Here is a 23,372-nt window from a genome sequence, read left to right as displayed (position 1 = left end):
AGGTGAGGCTTAGATATCCATTGGCGACGGCAGTCATGATTGCAATGGCGATGCAGCTGCCTATGACGGAATGGGTGACTGCTCGCATTGCAACAGCTCTATCGGGACCGGCAGGTCAGTTGGTTGGATCACTCATAGAATACTAGACTGCTAGCTAATCAAGCATAAATGATACAATACGCACCATTGCTTCTCTTCACGGTAAATAGTGCACGTATCACTGGGGTAAGAGACAAGGTATAATGGAGGCAGCTTGACTACCTGACAACTGCCGGGAGAGCGTTGACCCAAGTGGCGCGGCGAGAGTGAACGGATTGAATTCAACTGCTGCTTGAAGCGGAGAAAGCTGGTTGACGATCTGGAAGCGCTGCGGGAGTTGAAACAGAGTAGCAAACCACACTGCGCCCCGGCAGATGCAGTTCTATGCGCAAAATCTTGGTTAGGGCAAATGTCCTGTATTAAGGCATGGGACAGAGGCCGGCCGGCCTTACAGCAGCATTCCAACCCAGAACCGGTTATAAATATATTTCCGCGGAATGACAGGCTAGACTTGTTTTGAATAGAGCATGACTCTTTTTCCCATACAAAAAATAGAATCCATGTCAAGCCCAAGATGATGGAAAGGATAATTGTGGGCGCCGAGCGCTGCTGGTCAATCTTGGTCTTTCTTCTCCAGCATTGTGACTAATGGGGCCGCGACGACCGGAAGCATGTTAAAAGCATGCTAGAGCCAAGAATATTAAGTCTGCGATGGTATGCCTAACGGGACTATTCGGCGAGTACATATCTGCGGATTGGTGCTATCTCTCTCCACCTGCATCAGCCCTAAGCGAGCGTGACAGGCACAAAGCCTTCACGCAGGCGCAGACAGATCCAGATCCAGTCTCTGCAGCAACCGCCGTGGTGGCAGACGCGGTCACTCAGGAACTCTCCGGGGACTGGCTGTCAGGCTCTGCAATGTGGATATATTGCGTTCGCTGGCGTTGCCCAGGGTGTCGATAGAGTCCCTCTCTACTAGGTATTTTAAGAGCTTGGCCATGGGTAGCTTAATACTAGTTATGTGCTCTGCTTCCATGCTGATATCTGTGACTGTAGTATCTATCTATCTATCTTGGTCGATTCGTTGGTGACGGTTGAGCTGCGACATTGGATCTCGCGCGCGTTTGCCTCAGGTGTCTCGGCGCTTGATATCATGAATGCGCTAATTTTGGATCATTTAGCTGGGGTGGCGGCAGAGAAGACTTAATCTGAAAAGGAAGAGAAGAACTCAACATGACTACCTAGGCAAGTGGGAGTTAGTATACTATGCAGTCTTACTGGAGAATGTCGAGTGGTTATAATGACTTTGGGTAACTCGTTCCTTGGGCATTCACAGGACCAGGCGGCGTTTGATATAACCCAGGTAGAACCAAGCAGATAAATAGATATATAAATTTCCAAATTTTCAGTTCCAAGTGTAACGAACGAATACGGCCAGGGGTATCTTTCAATACAGTACTTTAAACAGAAGAATTGCAGCGAAACCAACATAGATCTCGCATGTGCACGTAGAGCTTTCATCAAGCCTGCTCCAACGACTCCAGATCCTCCCACCCACCATCCCTCTCCAACTGCTCCCGAATCCTCTCCCGCAACGCCTGGATCTGACTGCCCAGCGCTTCAGTCCACTGGCCCTCAACAGTAGCAACTTTATCTTTCAGGTCATTCGTGAGCGAGCGCTCCTCGTCCGCCTGACTCAGACTTATTTCTCTCGTCACAACCTCCTCAGACTCCCCCTGTCTGATGCGCTCTGTCTCAGTGAGTTTACAGTTTGCGCGCATAACAGCAGACTTGACTTCATGCAGCAGGCAGAAAAGATTGATTTGTGATTCGATGTACTGGTAGCTTGATTTCTCGGCGTGTGAGACTAGCGTGTATAGGTACTGCAGTGGGTGCTGGAGGTATGACGGGTTTTCATCGTACTCATTAGCCGGGATCTGAATTTGAAACCCGCTTAAGTTTTCAGGGATGGACTGAACGAGGGTTGAGAGGGAGGGCGCGATGTCCCAAAAAGCGGAGAGTTGCAGTTCAACGCCGCGCACTACATTTTCCTCGATGACGCTCTGGAAAGACTGTAGACGGGCGAGGGCATTGCTTTCATAGCTTGCGCGGCGGTCAAGGGCATCGCGTGCAAAGAAGGCCGTTGTGCTGCGGATTTTCTCCTCATTCTTGGATTGTTGATAGGGAAGGATAACGAGGGCTTTATACTTCTCGTCGCGGGCTGTGATTAGGTCGTACATTTCGCGGTGAAGCTGCTCGCGCGCCTCAAAAAGCCATTTGAGCTGGGTGAGTTTCTCAAGGAGCTCCGGTTTCTCGTCGCCTTCTTCCTGCGGCTGATCTGGTGTTTCGTGCTGTGCGTCGTCGAAGAGTTTGCTGCGGAGGTCGTCGATGCATACTGTTGCGCGGTCGATACGGTCCGTTAGGATTGCCTGCAGTGGTTTGAGGACGGTATCCTGGTAGGAATCGAAAAGCTGCTTTGTGAGAGTGCGTTCGTGCTGATTCTCGTCTTCAATGAGGGCAGCTTCAGCCTCGGCGGCTTCGGCGAAGGAGATGCTCCCGTCTTGGATTTGGCTCTGGATGTTGGCGCGGAATTGGCGGCGGTGGTCTTTGATGCGTTCACGGTGGGCGGTCCAGACGCTATCGGAGTCTGTGGCGTGGCGTTGCCGCGTGGACTTGATCTCGGTGTGGTCGCTTATCGAGCGAACGAGAGTGCGATAGGATACTAGTTCGGGATGGCTGTTGTTGACGGCCGGATAATGGCGGGGGAATGGGGGTGGGAGGGTGATTAGTCTTGAGACGTCCATTTTCTGGGGCTCTGTGGATGTGCTGTAGCTGCTTTGGCTGGGGGTTGGATATTCGGGGAGTGTCTGATCCTCATGCCATCCGACCTTCTCCGGTGGAAACTCGTCTGGGCCATATTCTGCATAGTTGTTGAACTGCTCCACTGTATGCTCGGCGCTCCCGTTACTCCTGAGGCCGAGTGGCAGGCCCATGTACTTGGATTCCCGCTTTGAGCGTTGGACTCTGCGCTCGACACCTTCGCTACCTGACCCGGTTTTGGATTCCCACCAGCGACTCGGTGCACGTCCTCTGGAGCTCTCATCGTTGCTGATACCAAGGCTGGCTATGGGGGAAAGACAAGGCTTGTAGTTGTTCCACGAGGATTCCCCACGCGTAGTAGGAATGTCTAGTTTAGGAGGTCCTTTGAGCGACCGCCGGTTGAGGGGTGCAGGGGCTGGTTTTGGTGGCAGCTGGAAGAGCTTCTCATGTAGCTGCTCTGAATTAAACGAACCAGACTCAAAGACTTTGCTATACCGCTCACGTCGAATTTGTGACTCGCTGATGATGAACTCCGTAAACAACCGGAGTGCTTCCGCCTCGTCGGTAGCACTAGCCTCCTTCTCAATAAACTCCTTATGCCTCCGCGTAGCACTTTGTATAAGTTCTGCGTCCTGGTTGACTACTGAATCCAACGATTGTCCACTATGGATTGATAACCGCCGTGGCTGCAGTACCGGCGAACTGACAGCATCATTAGGCAAGTGAAGAATATGCGAGACTGGGCGGTTTTCCTTGAGCCCATGGCTTGAAGATGGCCGCGAATCTGGTCCAGATTGCAATGGAGGCGTGGGAAGGGCTCTCGGAGGGATCGCCTGCGATGAGGTCTTCTGGAAAGATGACTCTGCATTTGGCGAGAATGGAGGCGTCTGAGCATATCTCTGCGATGATGGCGGTTCAAACGGGCTCGGCTCGACTCGAGGAGTCGAGAACGCAGAGCGATCTGAGGAAAACAGGCTAGTTGATGACGCACGCGACCGGGATGTGGGCATATCAGACGGGGCGCTATGATTGCTCCGTGGGGCATACTTTGTGGACGCATCGCGAGACCTCTCTCCGCCGGCTCGGCCATCTAAGACGAGATTCGACGGTTTCAATTGATCCAATGCGTCGGCCCATGGATTGGTGCTAGTTGACACTGCACTATAATCGTCAAAAACCTGGCTCTGCCGGTTTCTTCGCTCAATCCGTCTTTCCCGTATTCCCTTCACACTAGAATCTCGGATCGCTGCACTGCGAGACAGGCCACCGCTGACGGAGCCTCGAGACGTATGAGTACCACTAGACCCTGAACCATTGGTTTCTCGAGAAGCTATCTGACTCGGAGTGTCAATATCAAGTGGCGTTCTGTCCGGTTCGGGCCCAGGCTCGGAAGGACCTTCATCTACCCATCCTGCCGGTGTTGGTGGAATGCTACCCAACCCAGTTCCCAAAGATGGTGCTTGACGTGCTGTGCGGGTAAGGGCCTGCGAGCTGCGCGAAGATGACGCATCACCCAGTCCGCTCACGCTCTGCGATCTTGGAGCCGGCGGAGGGCCTGGAGGTGGCGGAGGAAGTGGCATCCCCGGCTCCCAGGCTGCGGTTTGTGGCGAGCCACTTCTAGATTGGCTTGTGGCTCTTGATGACCCTGCACTTGATACAACGGGACCGGCCGAGACCGCTCGTCTGGAATTTGGAGCACGGCTCAGATCCTCGCGCTGGGCGGTTGCGGCATGGTAGCCGTATCCGCTCGATTGAGAGCCTTGTAAACTGTCTTCCGAAAACATTATATATGGTCGAGATCCGCCATTGAAAGATTGCTCATGATACGCATCAGCCCGGCTGTGAGACGATGACCTAGACGCCGGTGCCCCGTGTGGTAACGGAGGCGGCGGTGGAAGCGAAACGTGGTTGTTATGACCCGCATCCGGACGGGCAACAGATACGGGACGAGTCCGCGGGATTGACTGTTGCCGACTGCCCATGTACGGAGACCCGGCATTAGAAGACGTAGAATCATGGACTGGTGTAGTATGGCTTGCATGGTCCGCTTGCTGCTGCTGACTTGGAGGGGAGTACGGTGGAGGGGGTGATGACAGCTCTAAGATCAAAGTCAGCTCCATGCAAAGATATTACCTAGCCCATTGCATAACGCTGATACACGAATCAAAATCATCACTATAAGTCAAGAAAGTAGGACTGACCGGGTTGAGTGGCGTATCGATGCTGTGAGACGACCCGAAGCATATTGCCCGACTGCGAATAGGGCGACTGGCCAGCGTTCATCGGGCCATTACTGACCGGCCCCCAGTCCTGGGGATTATAAGGGGCGTTGTACTGCCTGGAAGCCATGGGAGACGATCCGAGTACCGTACCGGCTGAGTTTATAGCAGGAGATTGAGTAAAAGGGCTAGATAGGGACGTGGTCGACAGCGGGGTTGATAAATAGCCCGCACCAAGCCCGACACCAAGTCCCTGACCCTGGAATTGATGGGTATTGAAAGAGGTAGTCAAAGGAGGCGGCTGCATGGCATATTCGCGACGGCCAGGAGAAGGCTGACTGCGAGGCGTCGGCCAGCCGGTGTTGGCTGTGTACGGACTGGACGACAGATCGTCGCCAGTGTTACTCGGGGACCGCCAGCTTTGAGTTGAACAGCCTTAAGTCAGCTCGACAGGAACAAAGAAAGGAGAGAAGAGGGAGCTGGGGCCGGGGCGCACCTATTCATACTGGCGCATTCAGGAGCCAACCAAACATGGTGGCATGGTTAATACCCGCGCGTTGGAAGGGTGAAGAGGCGACAGGTCCTTTGGAGGAAGAGGAGGAACGCGATACAAACGGCGAAGGACTCTAGCGGGATGATGCCTAGACCAACCATTACCGAACAAGGATGGATTCAGGAAAACCGGGATAAAAATAGGTCAGGATCGGTCTGCGACTCTGCGTGGCTGCAGAAGCAGGAGAGCGTAGTGTATGCAGCCTGGCCCGTTTCATCACAGCCGGCGTCGAGTCGGCGCTTACAGGGTCCATTGGCGGCTTCTCACAGGCCAGCGACGGCTTCTTCCCACGTCGCTCAGCGAACCAGCGACTCTTCTCGTGTCCAAGAATTCGAGATTACCTGAGCTAGTCTGGGGTGGTCGTAGCGTATGTCTATTATTGTCTGCCGGTCTGTTAGTCCATTGGATGATCTGCTCAGACTGAGGGGAAGCCGCACAGGGACGGACGGCCTGAATCTATTAGCCTCCCACTCGTGACTCCATAGAGACGAGGGTGTCAACGCGAATAGTTGGGGTTTTCATGAATATAACCAAAGAAAGGAAGGGAACAGTGGCTACCGTTGTATCGGCCACGTCCCGTTCTTGTCCTTCTCGTATCAGGAATCAAATGGGATACTAGGCCGTTGAAACTTGCTCAAGAATGAAAGATTCCGATATCATGTCTGTTTTGGAGTACAAGAGGATGTAGTAGTCATGATTGAGGAGAACAGAAGGTACAGAGTAGATGGCAATGAGTTGTGGTATGCACATGCCATAACGGGGGATACTCCGCAGATATCGGGCGACCGTCGGTGTACTGTCGCTAGTGGAAGGGAATGAAGATAGAACTGGGACAAAGTACAACAATATACGCATCAACAGCGAGATGACTGAGCGGTCAAAACAGCAACCCAGTTCGATCTCAGATCAAATTATGCCTTTAAGCATTCCTGACTTAATTTTAGCCAGAAATTTTCACTCTTACCTGAACGAGGCTTCTGCTCTTCATAAGAGGATGCGGTGAGTACCACTGTACCCTTATCTTTTCCCTTCGTATTCTTGTATCAAGTCGTTTATATTCATTTAAGCGTTAACGGACAGGGGGCATAGTTGTGGTGAAACTGCATGGACGACCTTAGTGAGATCCATGATTGGACTCGGGAAATACTCCTTCATTTGTTACTGTCCACAGTGTATACGAGCTTTATAGGGGAGAGCTTATACTTTTCAAATATTTTCACTTTTCATCTTTTTTTCTCTTTTGTGATCATACAGGTATTTATTTTAAGTACCTAGCCAGCAAATTTCCAGACCAGACAAACGGGACAACTCCGACCGGACGCCAGCAGCTTAGAAAGGCATCTTCACGTGGAGCATTCATCTCAGACGGTATATAGCGGTTTATTTCTTGTATTTGTTGTATGTATCGATGATCTTCTGCACCTCATCCCGAGAGCCGAGGAAGACACCGCTTTTGTCGTGGATAGACTCCGGCTGAACAGAAAGGAGGCGCTCCATGCGTGAGTTGACGGCCTTGCCGCCTGCATTCTCGAAGACCATAGCCATGGGCGCACACTCGTACAGGATACGCAGCTTGCCCTTGGGGCTCTTCGAGTCGGCCGGGTAAGCGAAGACTCCACCGTAGAGCAGAGTACGGTAAGCGTCTGCAACCATGGAGCCGATATAACGCGCGCTGTAGGGCTTCTTGCCCTCGCCGGGACGCTTAAGAGAGTCAAAGTAGGCGTTACACCAGTCGTCCCAGTACATGCTGTTACCCTCGTTGACGGAGTAGATGGCGCGGGTGGGGGGCAACTGCATGTTGGGGTGTGTGAGGATGAACTCGCCCAGAGAGTTCTCGAGAGTGAATCCATTGACGCCGCCGTTCTTCATCGTGATGACGAGTTGGGCTGAGGCGCCGTACATGGTGAAACCCGCGGCAACCATTTCGGTGCCTGGGAGGAGCACGTCCTTGGCTGTGACCTTCTTCCCGGGGCCGAGGATGTCGTCAGGGAGTCTGAAGATGCCAAAGATGGTACCGACCGAGACGCCAGCGTCAAGGTTGGAAGAGCCGTCAATGGGATCGCAGACTACAGCGTAGCGGGCATTGGGGTGTTCGTCAAAGATGATCGCTTCTTCCTCCTCCTCGGAGACGAGGATGCGGCATTTGCCGGATGTGCGCATAGCGGACACGAACAGGTCATTTCCAATAACGTCCAGCTTTTTCTGATCATCACCGGTTGTGTTTGAGGAACCGGCGAGACCGGTCAGATTGATTAATGAGGCACGACGAATGTAGTAGGCGATGGATTTGAAGGAGAATTGGAGGGCATGGCAAAGGAGTCTGTTTGTTTCAAGCATGTTAGCCGCAGTCTTCCAGGTCCAAGGTCCAAGAGATACTCACGTGAAGTCACCAGTGGCCTCAGGGACCTTGGTCTGTTCTTCCGTAAAGAATCGAGAGAGTGTGACGATATCAGTGTTGATATTCTCCTGTCCAACAGCGCCGCCGTTGCCAGTGCTGTTTGTAGCCATGTTTACGGATTGATGAATTGGGAGGGCAAATTGAGAGACTTGAGTGACTGAGTTCGCGGGGTAATAGAGGATATAGTTCTCAGTGACCTCGGTTCAACGGAGAGGAGGGAGTTATAAGGCTGTAGACGAGGTCTGATCGGAAGAGCGAGGGGTCGGAGGGAATGCCGCAGGGAGAGAGTAATTTCAGGAGTATTCTATCACGGACGTATGAAATCCGACGCGGCAGCGCGCATTGCTCTTTAAAGGCGCATCCCATGGCCAGGAGCAATCTTTTGCCGGGCAGTGAACGAGCCAGAACGTCAGAGCTGCCCGGGTGTGGAGAGACTTGACGCCATTCAATCCAGACATGGCCCTGACCCGATGACGAAAACACCCGTTACTGCTCCCCGCGCTAACTCGTTCAGTGCGCGCCCAAGCCGAGACCCCGGGATTCCCCGCGATCATATTCTATCTTTCTGTCGAGATAATATGTTCTATATACCAAGCAACATAAGTGGTGGAATAATTGTCGCGGGAGAATTCCCAGCGAGTTTATAGCAGGCCTCAAAAGCTCAAGTCTCAAAAAGTCGAGGTTGATCTACAGTAACCAGTTCCAGCTGTACCAGCAAGGCACCCACATAACGTAATAATGATAGCGCTCAATAATACTCCGTAGAACGTTAGGAATTATCGAGAAAAGTGGGCTTCGGGGTCAGCAGACTTGCAAATTCAATATTTGTAAATCCTGCCTGGTCGAGACCGGGACCCTTTAGTTAAAGCAGACACATGAGTGTGTCAGGTGATGGACTATACCCGTCCCCAGCGTCCCCGCGGCTGATGATATATGCAAGATAAAGTACGAAGTAGATTTTCCATGTATACGAACACCTCGGCAAACTTGCTCTCATGGGCTTCAAGAGATAAAAAATAATCAAGCTTCGATCCTTCAATGGCCTGGGCTTTGACAGGCGAAGTGTTGTCGACTAGCGATCGTCCTCTGAGCGGCACGTGAGCTAAGACTTGATATATCGGACTGTCTGTGTATAACGTTCCTGCTGTCCTAGCTCGTACAACAATGCTACAGCCATTTCTAGCTGGCTTCGATTCTCCGTTCACTGTAACCCATCGTACTCAAGGGCAGGCTCATGCCGGCGTTTTGTTATTCCGGAATGACTTACTAAGGAAAGAAAGCTAACCCGACAAAGCTAGCCCTACGCTAGCGGCTCGGTAAAACTGGCCCCAGTCAAGCAGCTAAAAAAAATTCGTGGACTTCTTTCAGCTTTTCTCTCCGTCACACTCGAGCTTTCGGTTTCCGAGCTTGATATTCCTTGATGTTTGGAATATACATTTATAAAACACTGCAATTGCAGCACGATCCATACGATGATTGACTAACCTTCGCCTGCACTCAGCACAGCGTTGTCTGGTAAGCGCTTCAAACTCTGCTCTGCCCGTCTGCCCACACCCTCCCCTCTATGATGATAAATAGAACCATTTCAAACTAGAGTCTTTGACCCTACGGGGCATGAAAACTCACTTCTTTGCACGTCAGTCTGATGCTTTGCGAAGTGATCTCGTCATGATTCGCCGGCGCCTTGCCTACTTGATTGCTAACTCGAGAACAGGACTAACCATTTCAGTACCTTGAAAATACTGGCTGTTCTTGGAGATGATACCCCTAGAGTAGGTGCTTCCTCTTTTCACTGTCTTGATATTTTTTTGAATGATGCTCTTTCGTATTATATACGCTGGAAATTACCGACTGAGGCCCTCGGCTTCTGAAGTCAACAAATGGCTATTTCTGACTTTTCAATCTCGTCTACCATTTTTGCCCTCTTTTGACTATATGGCATGTTCTGACGTTTTGAAGATAAGTTAGGAAATAACTCTCCATCACTTGATGGTAAGCTCTTTACATTCTTTTGCTCAAGAATTTTGTTTTCCGAAGATGAAGCGGCACTGGGCTCCGACGGCGTTCGACAGACGTCCGGTCTTGATGGATAAGCCATTTTGTGGCAGGCCTAGAAAACCTCGCCCACTGAGATTACCGTCTACAACACATGCTCTGTCAATGGGAGTTTTACTTGAGGCTAATAACAAAGCCAGTCTGGAAAAGAATTGCGAGCCGTAGTCTCAATTGCATTATTGCACACAAGGTAATTCCGTCCTGCACCTTGTATCTCCCCCTCACATGATGATTTTCTAGATGACGAGTCTTATTTGAGTTTTCAATGCAGACAACATCTTTTTTTTACCATTCATGCAAAACTGACATGAATATCTCTACCTTGTTGCATGGTTTATTTTCAGGACATTGCGCTAACTGTTCCTGAAGTGTCTTATAGGTAGAGTCCTACTCGACAGATCGTCAACCAACTCATGATCTGTATGTCTGACTTGCTTTCAACCTCACTTCAATTTCCTTCAATGATGAATCGACATAAAAAAAAGACAAGCATATGTCCAAGTCGGCACCGCCGGCTAAGACGACAATTGTCATGACTGACAGCCGTCATATCCTGTTTACTCAACGAAGTCTTTTCGGTCCCAGTACTGATAGCTCGTAGTAAGTAGGAAAACTGACATGGCCGCCTTTGGCTGCGCCCTGAATTGTGAGTTGCCCTTTTTTTTTTTTCTCCTCCTTTACAATGATGATTTACTCTTATTTTATCACGACGGTCAACATATGTCTACCTTGATGACCACAGCCTGTGACAGGGCATGTAACTGAAACTGTCTCCTTTCACTTGTCTCTTTTATGTTCAGTGCGGAAACAAACACTAACATGTTCCAGTCTCTTGCAGGTCAATTTGCCTTGACCCATTCGTTAGCCTTGGTAGGATTGTCGTAGCAATCGAGATGATTCATTCTTCAGTATCTGATGCCTATCGTACATTACTCCGTAAATTCCTTTAAAGTCTACTGTAATCTGTACCGCAATGGGGCCAATGAACTGTTGCGTATTGACTGGAAGACTCTTATCAGCGCCGATTTGCCCATTCCTAGGGTCAGCGAAATCTCGACTTCATCGCATGGTGAATCCGTCGCGCAGCCTAAATAAATGATTAATAATGGTGTCAAGCTAGTATGTTTATCCTGTCAGATTTCAAAGACCTGTTACCCGTGAATCAGCTTTCGTACTCAAAACAACCCGAACTGAACCGAACGACGCAAAGAAGGGTTGGGTCACTAAATATATATCGCTCCCATTAGGCGTTCAAAAGCATTGATTATATACACTGAACATAACTAACCCAGACTGTGAATAAGCACACACTCCGTAGAGAGTATATATATATACCTACGACGATCTATACAGGGGGACGCAGAGAGCATGTACGTATTTAGAGCCAAGACATACTCCAGTACTCCCAGCCCTGCTGGGTAGGTTCGACTGTCTCAAGAGTCCTCTGGAAATTGCCTCCAATCTATAATATTGTTCCTAAGGGGCGAAATATACAATACATCGACCTCGACAAGAAGAAAGGAAATATAAAGAGAGAAAGAAGGCGAGAGCCAAGCCAGCTTAATCTAAACCGTTCAATCAACCGGATCCTCCTCCAGCAGGGTCTTAAAGCTAAATGGAGCAAATGGTATACCATCGCCCATAAAATGCTTGCTCATGGCCTCAACCCAATGCAGACGGAGCGAGTGCAACATAGCACTGGTTCCCTCCATCACACAGAGAATGGCAATAGTGAGAGTGAACCACATGTAGAAGGTGACGATGATCATGATGGTACGGATTGTGCCGTCTTCCTGATCAAACGCGGTGCCGAGGGTCATGTCCCAGAGGACAATAGAGAGCTGTTGGTGTGCGAGAGAGAGGGCCCAGAGACGCAGGTAGGATGCCGTATGGGAGATACAGTTGAGGCAGAACTCGATCGTGTGGATGACCTGGTGAATCATGATTTCGGAGAAGTCGAACTCCTCGTGCTCTTCTTCGAGGTCCTGGGCAATCATGGCAACGCCTTCGCCGTCACTGGCCGTGCTTTGACGGGGGCCGTCGAGGTCGCCGTCTTCATCTAGGGCGCTGACGCGGGATTGTTCGCCGAGGCCACGGTAGCCGAGGGCGCGGGCACGATTGTGCTCGCGGCGAAGGTAGAAGGGCTTGAAGAATAGCATAATGGGGACTTGTGCGACGGCAAGGAGCAATAGGCAAAGTTGGACAGCGCCTTGGCCAGGATAGAGTTCCTCCTCAACGTTTCCGGGGGACAGAAACATAAAGATGAGCATGTTGAGGAGACCAGGGGGCGACTGATTTCTAGCCGGCCAATCAACGGACCACTTGTAGATGATAGTAAGAACAAGGTAACCAAAGATGGATTGGAAAAAGATGATGCCGGGGATGAAGTTGCCGATGATGTCGACTTTGGACTTGAAATGGCGAGCGTTGACGTATTGCAGGATAAGAGCATAGGTCATATGCGCCCAACCGAGGATGATACTCATTTTCATCTTCAGACTGTTGGTGAACAGCAGACTGTTCTCGGCCTCGTGCCAGTTCCAGTCCAGACCAAAGGGGAACCGGTAGCTGCCCTTGAGTGACGCTTCAACAGACTGGCCTTGTTCAATATTGTCAGGCCATTTCCAGGAACTCGAGAAGACGGTGAAGGACTTGGAGAAGATATCATTGTAAATGAGACCGGTGTACATCGAGAAGATACCCATCATTAGCATGATGTAGCGACCGTAGAAAGCCATATACGTCAGTTCGTCGAGCTTTGTCTTCGAGAGCTGCCTTTCCCAGAAGATCATGGCGGCAGCAGCCAAAGCCATTAGGAAGCCGTGACCGAAATCACCAAACATGACGGCGAAGAGGAAGGGAAACGTTACCACAGTGTACAGACCGGGGTTGACCTCGGAGTACTTGGAGATACCATACGCATCGACAATGGTCTGAAAAGCTTCGGTGAACTTGTTGGTCCGTACATAAGTCGGCGGCGTCTTGTTCGTGCGAATCTGGTTGACGATGGAAGGAACACTAAGACCAGCACGGTCATTGACATCTTGCAGAGTCGACTTGATTAGCGACAGAGAGTTTGTGGGACACCAGGCTTCCGCGATAAGAGTCTTTCGCGCTTGATCATACGAGCACTTGTTGAGGGTGTCGTAAACGGCCTTCTCCTTCTTGACAATGATCATCCAAGCGGCCAGGGAGCGAGCAATCTGAGAAAGCTCCGCGTCGAGGGTGTTCTTCGTGTTCCGCAGGACATTGTTGACATCACTCAACCTCGTGTTGACCTCATGAATCTGGTCCCGACGCAGTTCGCTGTTCTCATCGACGCTGTAAAGCGAAGCACCAAGCGACTCCGAGATCTTCCTGATTTTTGCAATAATGTTCTTTCCATGTGCAAAGATCACGAAAACCATCTTCTGCGTCTCCTCGTTCGTGGTCGGGTCGACGATGGGGTCCGGGATCTCAGCTTGGTTCATGTAGAGGTTACCACGTAGCGTCCGCCAGAGAATACGCTCAAAAGCACCAATTCGGTCGCGAGGGATAACACCAGACACGAAACCGATATTCATTTCCAGAAATGACTGCTGGCCCTGCGCATCACCGTTTGCACCACGGTGGTTTTGCTGCTCGACGTCTCGGAGAAGAGGCGCCTCATCGTTATCAAAGGACTGGCGAATTTCTTCAGTATGGGTGTGAGCTCGGTCGAAAAAGCCCCCGGCCTCCCTCAACACCCAACGCCATTCGGTCAACTCCACTTCGCGCTTCTTCAGAGTCTCGTAGCTGTCATTCAGCGAAGCGATGCGCTGCTCCAAGCTCTCGCTGCGTTCAGCAAGCTCATCGATCTCCGAAGCCAAAGGGGCAGCGAGCGTATCCGAGAACTCCGACGATGGCCTCATCTGAATTCCAGCCTTATCCATCTGCGCATGGAAGTAACCTGCCCGTCCGGATCGATTAGCCACCAACCCACTCACTCAACGTGCTCGAAAGTTGCAGAAGCCGGTGAACATACGAAGCTGCCTCTCCACATTATCCAACCGCCGAATCTCCTTCGTAAACGTCTTTTGGAAAGCGTTTGTCTCGGGATTGAGCTGTCAAGCAAAAAGAGTACCAGTTAGTGACGACTCACTTGCCAGCGCCTCTCCAAAATTACCAACCAACAGCACTTACATCCCGAAACTGCACCTGGCCTAGCTCACCAAGAGCACTGACAACCTCACGACCGATTTCGTTCGCGATATAGAGCTGCGTCAAGCTCATATCCGACGAGCGGAAGAAGGTGTCCTTCGGAGCCATGGTGAAGTCGACTGCCTTAGCAGTGGGTATTCCTGCACCACAGCGACCAGGAGTTGCGCAACTGCGCTAAATTTGACTGTGAGAAAGTTATAGGAGGTAACGATAAAAGAATGATGGGGTAGAAGGTGAGAATAGCCACTGCTCCCAAGCCTGAGTCCCTAAGGATTGACGTTATGTCTTCGGGCTGAGAGCGAGAGCCGCGTGGCTGTTTCATGCTCCCGTGACCTGCATAAGATTGGTAAGCCAATAACTATACCAGGTATAAATATGTGCATAAATAACCCTATGTGAAAAGTTCCGCCGGAATTTGTTCCTCCCATAAAGCAGGCTTTCTTACTGTTTAATAAAACCAAAGAGTGTTCCTAGAAGTCACGATTTGTTACATTCTTGAAAAACAAGCCACATTGCAGTAATGACATACACGTATCCCGCCTGGGGGTTAAATTCGGCAATGTCGTTCTATAAAGATAAAGTCAGAACCGGCCAACGCCTTTTGTAGGACTTTTCCGAAACATCTGAAGCCCATGAGATATTCTGTATGACTAAGGATAGCCGTCTCTCAATCAGATGCTTTACATGTTCAGGGAAAAGGTCCGTCTAACTAAGACCTGACCCGTCTGCAACTACGCCACCCACCCACCCACAACACCTCGAATCTTCTGATCTCTATATCCTCGTCAAAAGATTAAAACATTTAGCCGAAGACCAAGTAGTCTTCATACGCGCATGAGCCGGATCTTTCTCATATCCCGCACCCCATGCCAACGGGCAAGACCTCCGTATCCTTAAGGGCACATCTCCAGCACAGAAACGAGAGTATAGCACTGTCTCGAGTCATAGTTATAGATAAGGCAATGTGGGCAATTTCCCTTCGTAAGGGCCTTAAATATGCTGTTCTCAGCATCTAGCTTCATCCATCTTGGCCGCTAATACTGACGTTTGCAATCGAGCTAGAAGTCATCGACCCAACCGGCAAACCAAAGCATCATTCTCCAAAACGCCCCTCACAACTATCAACCTGAGATTGTGCCTCAACAAGCCTTTCTCTTCGAATGTCTCCGCAACAGAACCCACCATTGGAACGGCAATGACGCCTACTGGAGATATCTTGACCACACCAGCATCGGCACTTAACGTGAAGATTAAGCGACCATCTTTGAACTGTAGGGCCGTGAAGTGTTGCGCTTCTGATAGAATCAGGAAGCTAAATTTTGGCACTACAGCTGTCAGCGACAAAAACGACAGCACCACTAATGGTGGAGAGGAAAAACGAGGTCTAACAATGAAGGTGAAAGAAACAGCTCATAACACTTACTGCAACATCGATAACCTCATCAAACATCCCTGGTTCTTTTAACCATCCCGGAACCTCAATAGCAGCATCCGAGCTGGACAGCAAGAACTTTGGGCCAGGCAGTGGTCAGCGGACAGAGTGGTCCATTGAGCGTGTACTGTGCCGAGCGTGGGGGACGTTGTCGGCGGGACAGCAGATGTTGCAAGAAGCTTCTGTCGATATATATGAGAGTTATAAAAAATGGTGGATGCCGATGTTGGTTTATGGGCGTTGTACGGCAGGGTGTGGGTGTTGTATTGGGGAAAGGAGCGCTTTGGGAATTCCAGATGCAGGGTAGACGAAACGGAATCACCAAAAAAAAAAGATCTGGAGGTGGCAGTGGTAATACAATGAGAAATTGTGTTAGTAATTGTGTCTTGATTGTCATTTTTTTCGTGATCGATGTCCTCGTTAAGTATGGGGTGCGGTGTATTTATCTTCCTTTACTCATGAAGCCCATGTAAGTTAATAACCTCCTGCAGAGTGATTTGTTCAGCGTCTTCAGTTCTTGAGCCAAAATATATAACGACTTAAGGAATCTAGGGTAGATAGAATATCTTATTATCAGTACACTAAGGACGATTAGATGGCAAAAACAGATGTAAAGCCACAACAACCCTGCAAGCCCTATTAATTGCCGCCCAGTGTCGACTTAGTATACAAACCTAAGCGGTTATGTGAGGTCGCGATACATCTTCTCCGTCCGGCATCTTGCTCTCGCCCTTGCAATTGCTCTTCATTTCAGGATTCTGGAACTCTACGCAGTTCTAAGCAAAGTAGCTCTTCCAGAGAACACCTGAGAGATCTTCTAGTTGATCTGAGGTAAATGCCTAATAGGGGGTTAGTTGCTATATGCATATAAGAGAATGCTGACTTACCTTTGCATCGATATGCCATGTGTCCTGCCTCGTCTTCTTGAACTCACTAATAATTGACTTGACACTTGACCCCACAATGCCAGGATCGCTGGCCGCACGAACGCTTAGCGTGGTCAGCGCTTCAGGGATCCATGTCGGCGGTGGACTGCTGTAGGGAAAGGCTTGAATAAGTGCTCCGAGACCTAGAACAGCACCGTGCCTGGAGATAACAAGACGGGTGTGTTCAGGGTTTGGAGTATTGGCTCCCGAGGAGCCCGGAGACGATAAGCCACTGGCCATACGAGGCATCTTTGGTCGCTTGGGAAGAGGATTCTCTACCAGGACTTGGGTAAATCGCTTCTTGAAGCGATCCACGATCTCTTTGCGGAGGAACTCTGGTGAACAACGGACCATCCCTGACAGCGTAGCTGATGCACCAGCTCTGACTTCATGCTGTGGGTCCTCCAGCATGCTCGCCACGCACTCGAAGAGCTTATCACGGTCAGAGGGAGAGAGAAGGAAGAGACGCCTGAAGTAGATAATCTGAATATTGATCATGACACGTAACCGCTGGTGCCAAGATGGCGACGTCTGCCCAATGCGGATAAGCGTCTTAATGAAGTCCGAGTTCTCCTCAGCGGGATACGGAACGTTCGGTAGGTGACGGAAAACGTGGTATGCTAGTGATTGGAGTTCTGGATCTTCCTTAACATCCATCATATGCAGCAGTTGTCCTGTGAACACCTCGGCGAAGAAGGGGGCAAGCTGCGTGCACTCATGAGAAGACAGGGTAGAGTCAAGCCAGAGAAGAACGGTTTTGCTTCCCGAAGTGTAGGAAGAAGGCGTCTGTTGGCCAGGGGTCCTCTCCTGCCGCCATTTCTCGATTCGCGTGAAGATATCATTTATCATCTGCCTGAAGTCCGTATCCGGTGAATACGGATAAGAGCCAACAGATGAGGATGCTTCTTGATCCGCAAGCAGACTCTTGACGTCTGGGTAAGACTCGTGGTACCGCGTACGGAATATCGTTGCTAGAGTCTGTCCCATAGCTTCACGAACCCCTTTATAAGGGTGGTCAAGGTGGGCAAGGTAATCCTGAACAATCGGTTTCTCAAGCCGGAAGTGCCAGCCTGCATCGATAATCGATTGATGCAGCAAATTGATCTTGGAGCTTTCTTTGAAAGCTGCATTCGTCGTCATGTCTAGGCGGAAGCTCGCCAGCCAGTCAACTAACGGCCAGACTCGTCGGGGGTCACGGCACTGAAGAATCATATGGAGAAAAGTTGTCCAGTAACCAGAGTTCTCTGGCGTCAACCCTTCGATGAAAATCTTTTGCACAATTGGGAACGCATATTCCCAGACCAATGTTCGCTTCTCCACGCTAGTGTCCGTAACAGAGCTGACCAGCGCACCCAGGATTTCTGCAGTAGCCCGATGTTGATGTTTATCACTTCCATCCTCATAAACCGCTTCAATCTCCTCTTTGATATCTTCGAAGGTAGCCACGGTAAGTCCATCGCGAAGCATCAACTCAAAAGCATACAGAAGCAACATTGCACAGGACATGCGGAACTTGTCGGCTGAGGGATCACGTGGCTCTTGCTTCAAGTACAAGAAGAACTTTTTGAACCATGCCCGATCGAACAGCTTACCCATGTGAGAACGTATCTGCCATTCAACTTGATCGTACTCGATGTCCCGTTCAACATTTGGTTTGTACCCGGGCATGTGGTCAGCCCATACAAGCCACCCGGGGAAATCGTGATCAATATAATACTCCGTCTCGGGGTTAGCAAAGCTTGCCAAAAATTCTTCAGTCCAGCCCTTCTCATATCGCTTGGTGGCCACCTTGATTTTCGCTGGAAAATTCTGATTACCTAGGATATAGCTCTTGTAGTCGTGATTGCAGATTGCTCGGACATCAATCATGGTGAACAGCGCCGTGAGCCCCTGTGAGTACATCCCTCGCAAGCCAGGGTGGTCGTCGATAGAGCCCATAGTAACAAGCTCTACGAGGCGCTCGCTCGCGATGTAATCAAACCGGAGGCCCATTGAGATCACAATAGTCGCTGCTCGACTAGCAACTTTCCAGTGGGCTTCGCGGGCTAAATCCACTAGCTCCTCAGCCAAGGCGGCCTTCTTCTTCTCGATGAGGGCCCGCTTGTTGTTGAGTGAATTGCGTTTTTGCTGGATTTGCTCATCGACGTTTTGTGACGTTGGAGCGATGGACTCCACAAGGTCTCTGTCTAGGATTGCCATTCTTTCCATTGGACGGCCATAATCCATGATCTGATATACTACACTCGAGCATATCCGTTGCACAGACGGCCTATCAACCGCACTCGCATCAATGAAAGCTCGGACTAAAGTGGGAGCGTACTTCCAATGACGACCAACGGTTTTGGCCACACTGCTAAGCAATAGAGAAAACAAAGAACCCTTGATGCGCGCGTAGTCATTCTCCTTGATGCCGTTTTGCAGCGCCTTCAGGAGTGGGGGGATGACGAGTAGGCGAGAGCCCCAGACGACCTTCAAGGCCGACTCTCCCGCCGTTTGAGCGTTACGGCGCGTCTCAGTATAAGCAGATACGCATGATTCTGCAATATCCAAGAGCAGGATTTCATCCAGCCGTGACCGGCAGCGGGGGGCGGCATTGTGTCTTAAGCGCTGCAGATGGTACATGTTGGCTCGTCGAATAAGCAGGGGACGTGGGTAATCCTTGCGAATGCCACTCATCTTGTAGGGATGAATGTCGGCAAGAAGAAGGCGAGTCACTCTATCCAGTACATGGGCGGACCTCTCGATGCCAACGTCGACGAACCAGCATTTGTAAGCAGAGTATAGAGCACTGAAGCATGGCACGTCGTCCTCCTGCTTCTCACACAAATACATATGCACCTTGTGAAGAGTCCAGCCTGCCCTTTCTCGGATATCATGGATAGAAACATAGACAGGGTCGTTCTCTTCCAAGGGATATCCCGTTGGGTAGATGTACGTCTCCCTTACAGTATCCTCTTCGGAAGTGTCAAGCGAGGAATCGGCCTCTTCGTCTTCAAGACCGGTCCCATCCACACCATCTGTCATCTCCACGTCCTCTGCCTTGTCTGATACCCCATTGGTTCTGCTATCCTTCGTCTTCGAGGCAGCCTTGGCGTCGAAGAGAACAGAGACACCCGAAATGATAAGCCGCAACAGAACCAAGTTTCTGATCACTTCATCGGACCATTCCTTACCGATCCCATCTCGTCTGATGTTGGAATTTTCATCAGTCAAAGCAGCTAACTGCTTAAGGGCAGACTCGGCCTGGTTTTGAAAAAGTTCGGCAGCAAACTCTATCTCCTGGCGTTTCGGCACGTGCCACTTTACGGTCAAGTTTTGCGGGTCGGGTCTGTAACACCAATGCTCGGGCTGTATGCCCTTGGCCACAACATCAGGTTCATAGAGGGAATAGTCTGAGGTGTATGTCCCGGTGAGATTGAGAAGGAGATGGTGGATAAAGTTCGAGACATGAACGGTTGGGATGCCGCGACACTTCTGTTGCATATAGACAGCAATATCGAACAGCTCTTTTTTGTATGCTAGTACGGCATCCCCAACGTGCACGACACACATGCTGAGCATGCTGACATTCCACACAAGGCCACGATCACGAGGAAGCACATCCGTACCAGTGGTTCGGGTCGAACCCGCACCGTTGTCATCAATCTCTGTTCGGATGGCCTGTATCAACACTGGAATAAAACGTTTCAGTGCCTTTTCAGGATTGACTTTGCAAACAGCGTTACAGATGAAAGCCATCGCGTCGCGAGCTTGGTGGATGACATGGTTCGACACAAAGTCGACAACCTTGGTCAGGGCAATCTCATAATATTCGGGTGATAGCGAGGAGAGTAAAGGCATAAAGGTTGCTGGTAGCGTGTTCACGATATTCTCCTCTGGCGAACCATTCCGCACTCTTGAAATGTCGGGGAGGTTCTCCAGTAGCGTGAAGACGCGCCCTAGGAATGAGATAATGAAGTCTCCGAAACCGCAGGTTGAAGAGCGAAGGATCATCTCCTCCGTCTCGTCGCTGAGTTCGGTGTCGTAGTTCAACTGCACTTCGACGCCTTCTTGTTCCATCCGCTCCATCTCCCCGGGAATCCATTGCATGGCGAGCATATCACAATTAACCTCGTCTCTTCCCTTGGTCAAGTCTGTCATGGGAATATTATAGCATGCGGCCTGGATAAATGTCAAAGTGTGGAGAGACTTTTCAAGGTCGTTCGCGTCAATTCCGGGCAATGCCATTCCAAGAAGAGTTGTGAGGTGACAACGGTACCCCTTAGTCCTTGCAATTATCCGCGCGAGAATCTGGAGAGCCCGGAGTGACGAAGTGGTACGGTGAACTTCTACCAGGCCTTGCAGAGATGGGTAGATTCGCTGCAAAGCTCCTGGAAGGATAAGATGCGGTTCCAAGAAAGCTAGGCCCTGTAAGGTCGACAATGAGAAGCTCATAGCAGTGGCGCTTTTAGAATAGATACCCATGAATATAACATCGCGCAAGCAGAGCACGAAGCGGCGTCTTAAAGGCTCTGTCAGTCTTCGCTCCTGCGGGACCTCCATCTCGCCACTCTGTTCTCTGTTCCAGCGCATTACGAAGAAGTCGGTAAGATAATACACCAACTGGGCTAAGGTCTTAGTCCAGCTGCCCGAATTTGATGGGTGGAAAAATGTCTCTACGGCCTGTATAAGGCCTTCGAGCTGGCTCAAGATTGATTCTTCCTTGTCGAGACATGCCGGTGATAGAGACATAACGATCCACCTAGCTATGTGATGTGCAACTGGATGCTTCCGAGAGTCGCGGTCAAGCATTATCCCCAACCCAGAGGATATATCAACCAGTGCACTGTAGGGGGAGCTCGACTGCCCAACTGGAATTTCCAGGAGCCTCAGGATGGCTGTGAAAATAAGAGAAGATTGCTCTTTGGTGAAGAGGCCATACTCAGAAAACGGAATATGTCCAGCAGGCAATGAGTCCCGCGCCAATCGGGAGAAGAAGTCGAGGAACGTCTGATCAAACGTTTTTGACCGGCTAACCAAGGACCAAAGATGGAAGTATGTTGGCATGTAATGCTGCGGTAGCAAATCCTCTCTTGACTCCGGTGGTGGGGTTGTGGGAGCAAGCAAATTGATTAGTCCGACTACGACAAACGCGCCTTCTGAGAAAGAGGTGCTGTAATGCGGAAGGAACTCCTCCAGCATGGCTGGAAGCTCACAGGGATCAACGTAGAGCTGGATAAATGCGCAGAGTTTTGTCAAAGTCTTGACATTCCGCTTGAGGTTCGAAGAATGTACGAGGCCAGATTCTGTTGGCAGAACGAATGCTTTGAGTTCTCTGTACAGAGGCCTCCAGTCCAAAGTCAGGTCCTTGATTGGCCTTAGGTAATGCTTGCGTCTGGGACTATGTCAGCATTGGCATGCGTAAAATACCTGCAAAATGGAGTTGCACTCACTTTGTGAGAAGCATGAACATGCTCGAAAAACGTTCAGCGACGTTGGGGTCGATTCCGGGAGCTAGAGAGAGCTCATAGTACAGCTTGACAAGCTTGATCCGGTCACTGCGGGTCGGGTCAAACTTGAGCGACAGCCATGCTCTCAGCTCCCGTGTCCAGTGCACCGCACCAGGACTGAAATCGCCCGATTTTACCGCAATATAGAGCTGGGTCAGTATGTCTCGAAGATATCGCGCCCGCTGAGCCTCGTCCTCTGTCTGATATGGCAGGTATTTGAAGTAAGGATATGTGCGTTGTCGGACTCGTGCTTTGGGCTCGCCGTCTCTGTTGACGCCGTCAGGTCCACCACCCGGGGAGGTGGCTCGTGAAATCGTATGTACATTATGGAAATTGTCCGGCGTTAATATAGTTTTAGAGTTTGGATTGTCCATAATCGTGCAGCTCGTGCGACGATTGCTGTGTGTGCGGATGTTAGGAATTCGGGAGATGCGGGAAAGCTCTATCATAACACTGATGTCAGCTACACGGGTGTCAGAGTGACGGTACAACAAGCAGCGCTATACATTGACTCATAAAGCTCGAATCCAGGAATTAGAGTATAATCACCGTTAACCGACAGTAGCCTGCTGTAGGTCGTTTATTCGCATTGGACGAATTCCAATAGACCTGGTCTAGCAGTGCGATCGAAAGGAATACAGCAATGTATACCAAGCGCAGAACGGGTATAGCCAGGAAATTAGCCCAAGCAGAGTAGAATTCGGTTCGCGGAAGCCCCCTATCCTACACAGAGTTGGGAGCTGGAAAGTTGAGGATAAAAGAAGCTCACGCACGACAGTAGAAGACAGCCATAAGTCTCGGCTTGTGGTGTCAGGCTGCTGATGACATAATGCTACCTACGTAACAGAGCCCGCAGCCTAGTCTTGCCCACCACAAGCCCGCTTTATCTCCAGCTTACAAGTTCGATCCTCGTCGTGGGAGAGTTAAGCATGCTCTGGCTAAGTAGGTAGAAGCTGACGCACAAGCTATTCATAGCACCACATTAATGCTTCTAAATTGCACCTATAAACATTTACACAAAAAATATATTGGCGCAATATTTGCATTCGCCACCCCCTCCTGTCTTAGGATGCTATAACTCGTGAAAGACGGGGTCATCCGTCCACCTTTGCCACCTTAACTAGCTCAGCATCTAAGTACAGAAATGATGTCAAGATGCAAAAGTTTCGCAAGGGGAACAACAGAAGTGGAAGAAACCGAGTCTATTACAAAAGGCTCAGAAGTGGTTATACAATTACATCCTAACGGCCTGGAAGACCGTG

At 50.3% G+C, this 23,372-nt stretch overlaps 5 protein-coding genes across 5 annotated transcripts; 1 reads left to right on the top strand and 4 right to left on the bottom strand.

The window, feature by feature from the left end:
- Positions 1-1,389: 1,389 nt before the first annotated feature.
- Positions 1,390-5,510, bottom strand: BDW70DRAFT_132576 (uncharacterized protein). Its single transcript, XM_073736185.1, has 2 exons — positions 5,061-5,510; positions 1,390-4,957 (listed from the first exon to the last, which is right to left on the bottom strand). The coding sequence occupies exons 1-2, from the start codon at positions 5,383-5,385 to the stop codon at positions 1,560-1,562; spliced, it is 3,723 nt and encodes a 1,240-aa protein (XP_073597776.1). The 5' UTR covers positions 5,386-5,510; the 3' UTR covers positions 1,390-1,559.
- Positions 5,511-6,895: 1,385 nt separating this feature from the next.
- Positions 6,896-8,415, bottom strand: fbp1 (fructose 1,6-bisphosphate 1-phosphatase). The gene is made up of 2 exons (XM_073736184.1): positions 8,012-8,415; positions 6,896-7,951 (listed from the first exon to the last, which is right to left on the bottom strand). The coding sequence occupies exons 1-2, from the start codon at positions 8,137-8,139 to the stop codon at positions 7,012-7,014; spliced, it is 1,068 nt and encodes a 355-aa protein (XP_073597775.1). The 5' UTR covers positions 8,140-8,415; the 3' UTR covers positions 6,896-7,011.
- Positions 8,416-9,408: 993 nt separating this feature from the next.
- BDW70DRAFT_132570 (uncharacterized protein) lies at positions 9,409-10,935 on the top strand. Its single transcript, XM_073736183.1, has 4 exons — positions 9,409-9,544; positions 9,744-9,801; positions 9,989-10,730; positions 10,913-10,935. The coding sequence occupies exon 3, from the start codon at positions 10,019-10,021 to the stop codon at positions 10,247-10,249; it is 231 nt and encodes a 76-aa protein (XP_073597774.1). The 5' UTR covers positions 9,409-9,544; positions 9,744-9,801; positions 9,989-10,018; the 3' UTR covers positions 10,250-10,730; positions 10,913-10,935.
- A 554-nt stretch (positions 10,936-11,489) lies between these two features.
- BDW70DRAFT_19532 (H(+)-transporting V0 sector ATPase subunit a) lies at positions 11,490-14,688 on the bottom strand. The gene is made up of 3 exons (XM_073743486.1): positions 14,246-14,688; positions 14,088-14,166; positions 11,490-14,012 (listed from the first exon to the last, which is right to left on the bottom strand). The coding sequence occupies exons 1-3, from the start codon at positions 14,369-14,371 to the stop codon at positions 11,659-11,661; spliced, it is 2,559 nt and encodes an 852-aa protein (XP_073597773.1). The 5' UTR covers positions 14,372-14,688; the 3' UTR covers positions 11,490-11,658.
- Positions 14,689-16,238: 1,550 nt separating this feature from the next.
- BDW70DRAFT_132559 (proteasome activator BLM10) lies at positions 16,239-22,994 on the bottom strand. The gene is made up of 4 exons (XM_073736182.1): positions 22,617-22,994; positions 22,054-22,552; positions 16,583-21,995; positions 16,239-16,534 (listed from the first exon to the last, which is right to left on the bottom strand). The coding sequence occupies exons 2-4, from the start codon at positions 22,482-22,484 to the stop codon at positions 16,472-16,474; spliced, it is 5,907 nt and encodes a 1,968-aa protein (XP_073597772.1). The 5' UTR covers positions 22,485-22,552; positions 22,617-22,994; the 3' UTR covers positions 16,239-16,471.
- Positions 22,995-23,372: the final 378 nt, after the last annotated feature.

This window comes from Aspergillus foveolatus (assembly GCF_047715535.1).
Source record: "Aspergillus foveolatus strain CBS 279.81 unplaced genomic scaffold BDW70scaffold_13, whole genome shotgun sequence".
Lineage (NCBI taxonomy): Eukaryota > Fungi > Ascomycota > Eurotiomycetes > Eurotiales > Aspergillaceae > Aspergillus > Aspergillus foveolatus.
The sequence above is the reverse complement of the archived record's forward strand: the minus strand, read 5'-3'. Positions and strand labels throughout refer to the sequence as shown.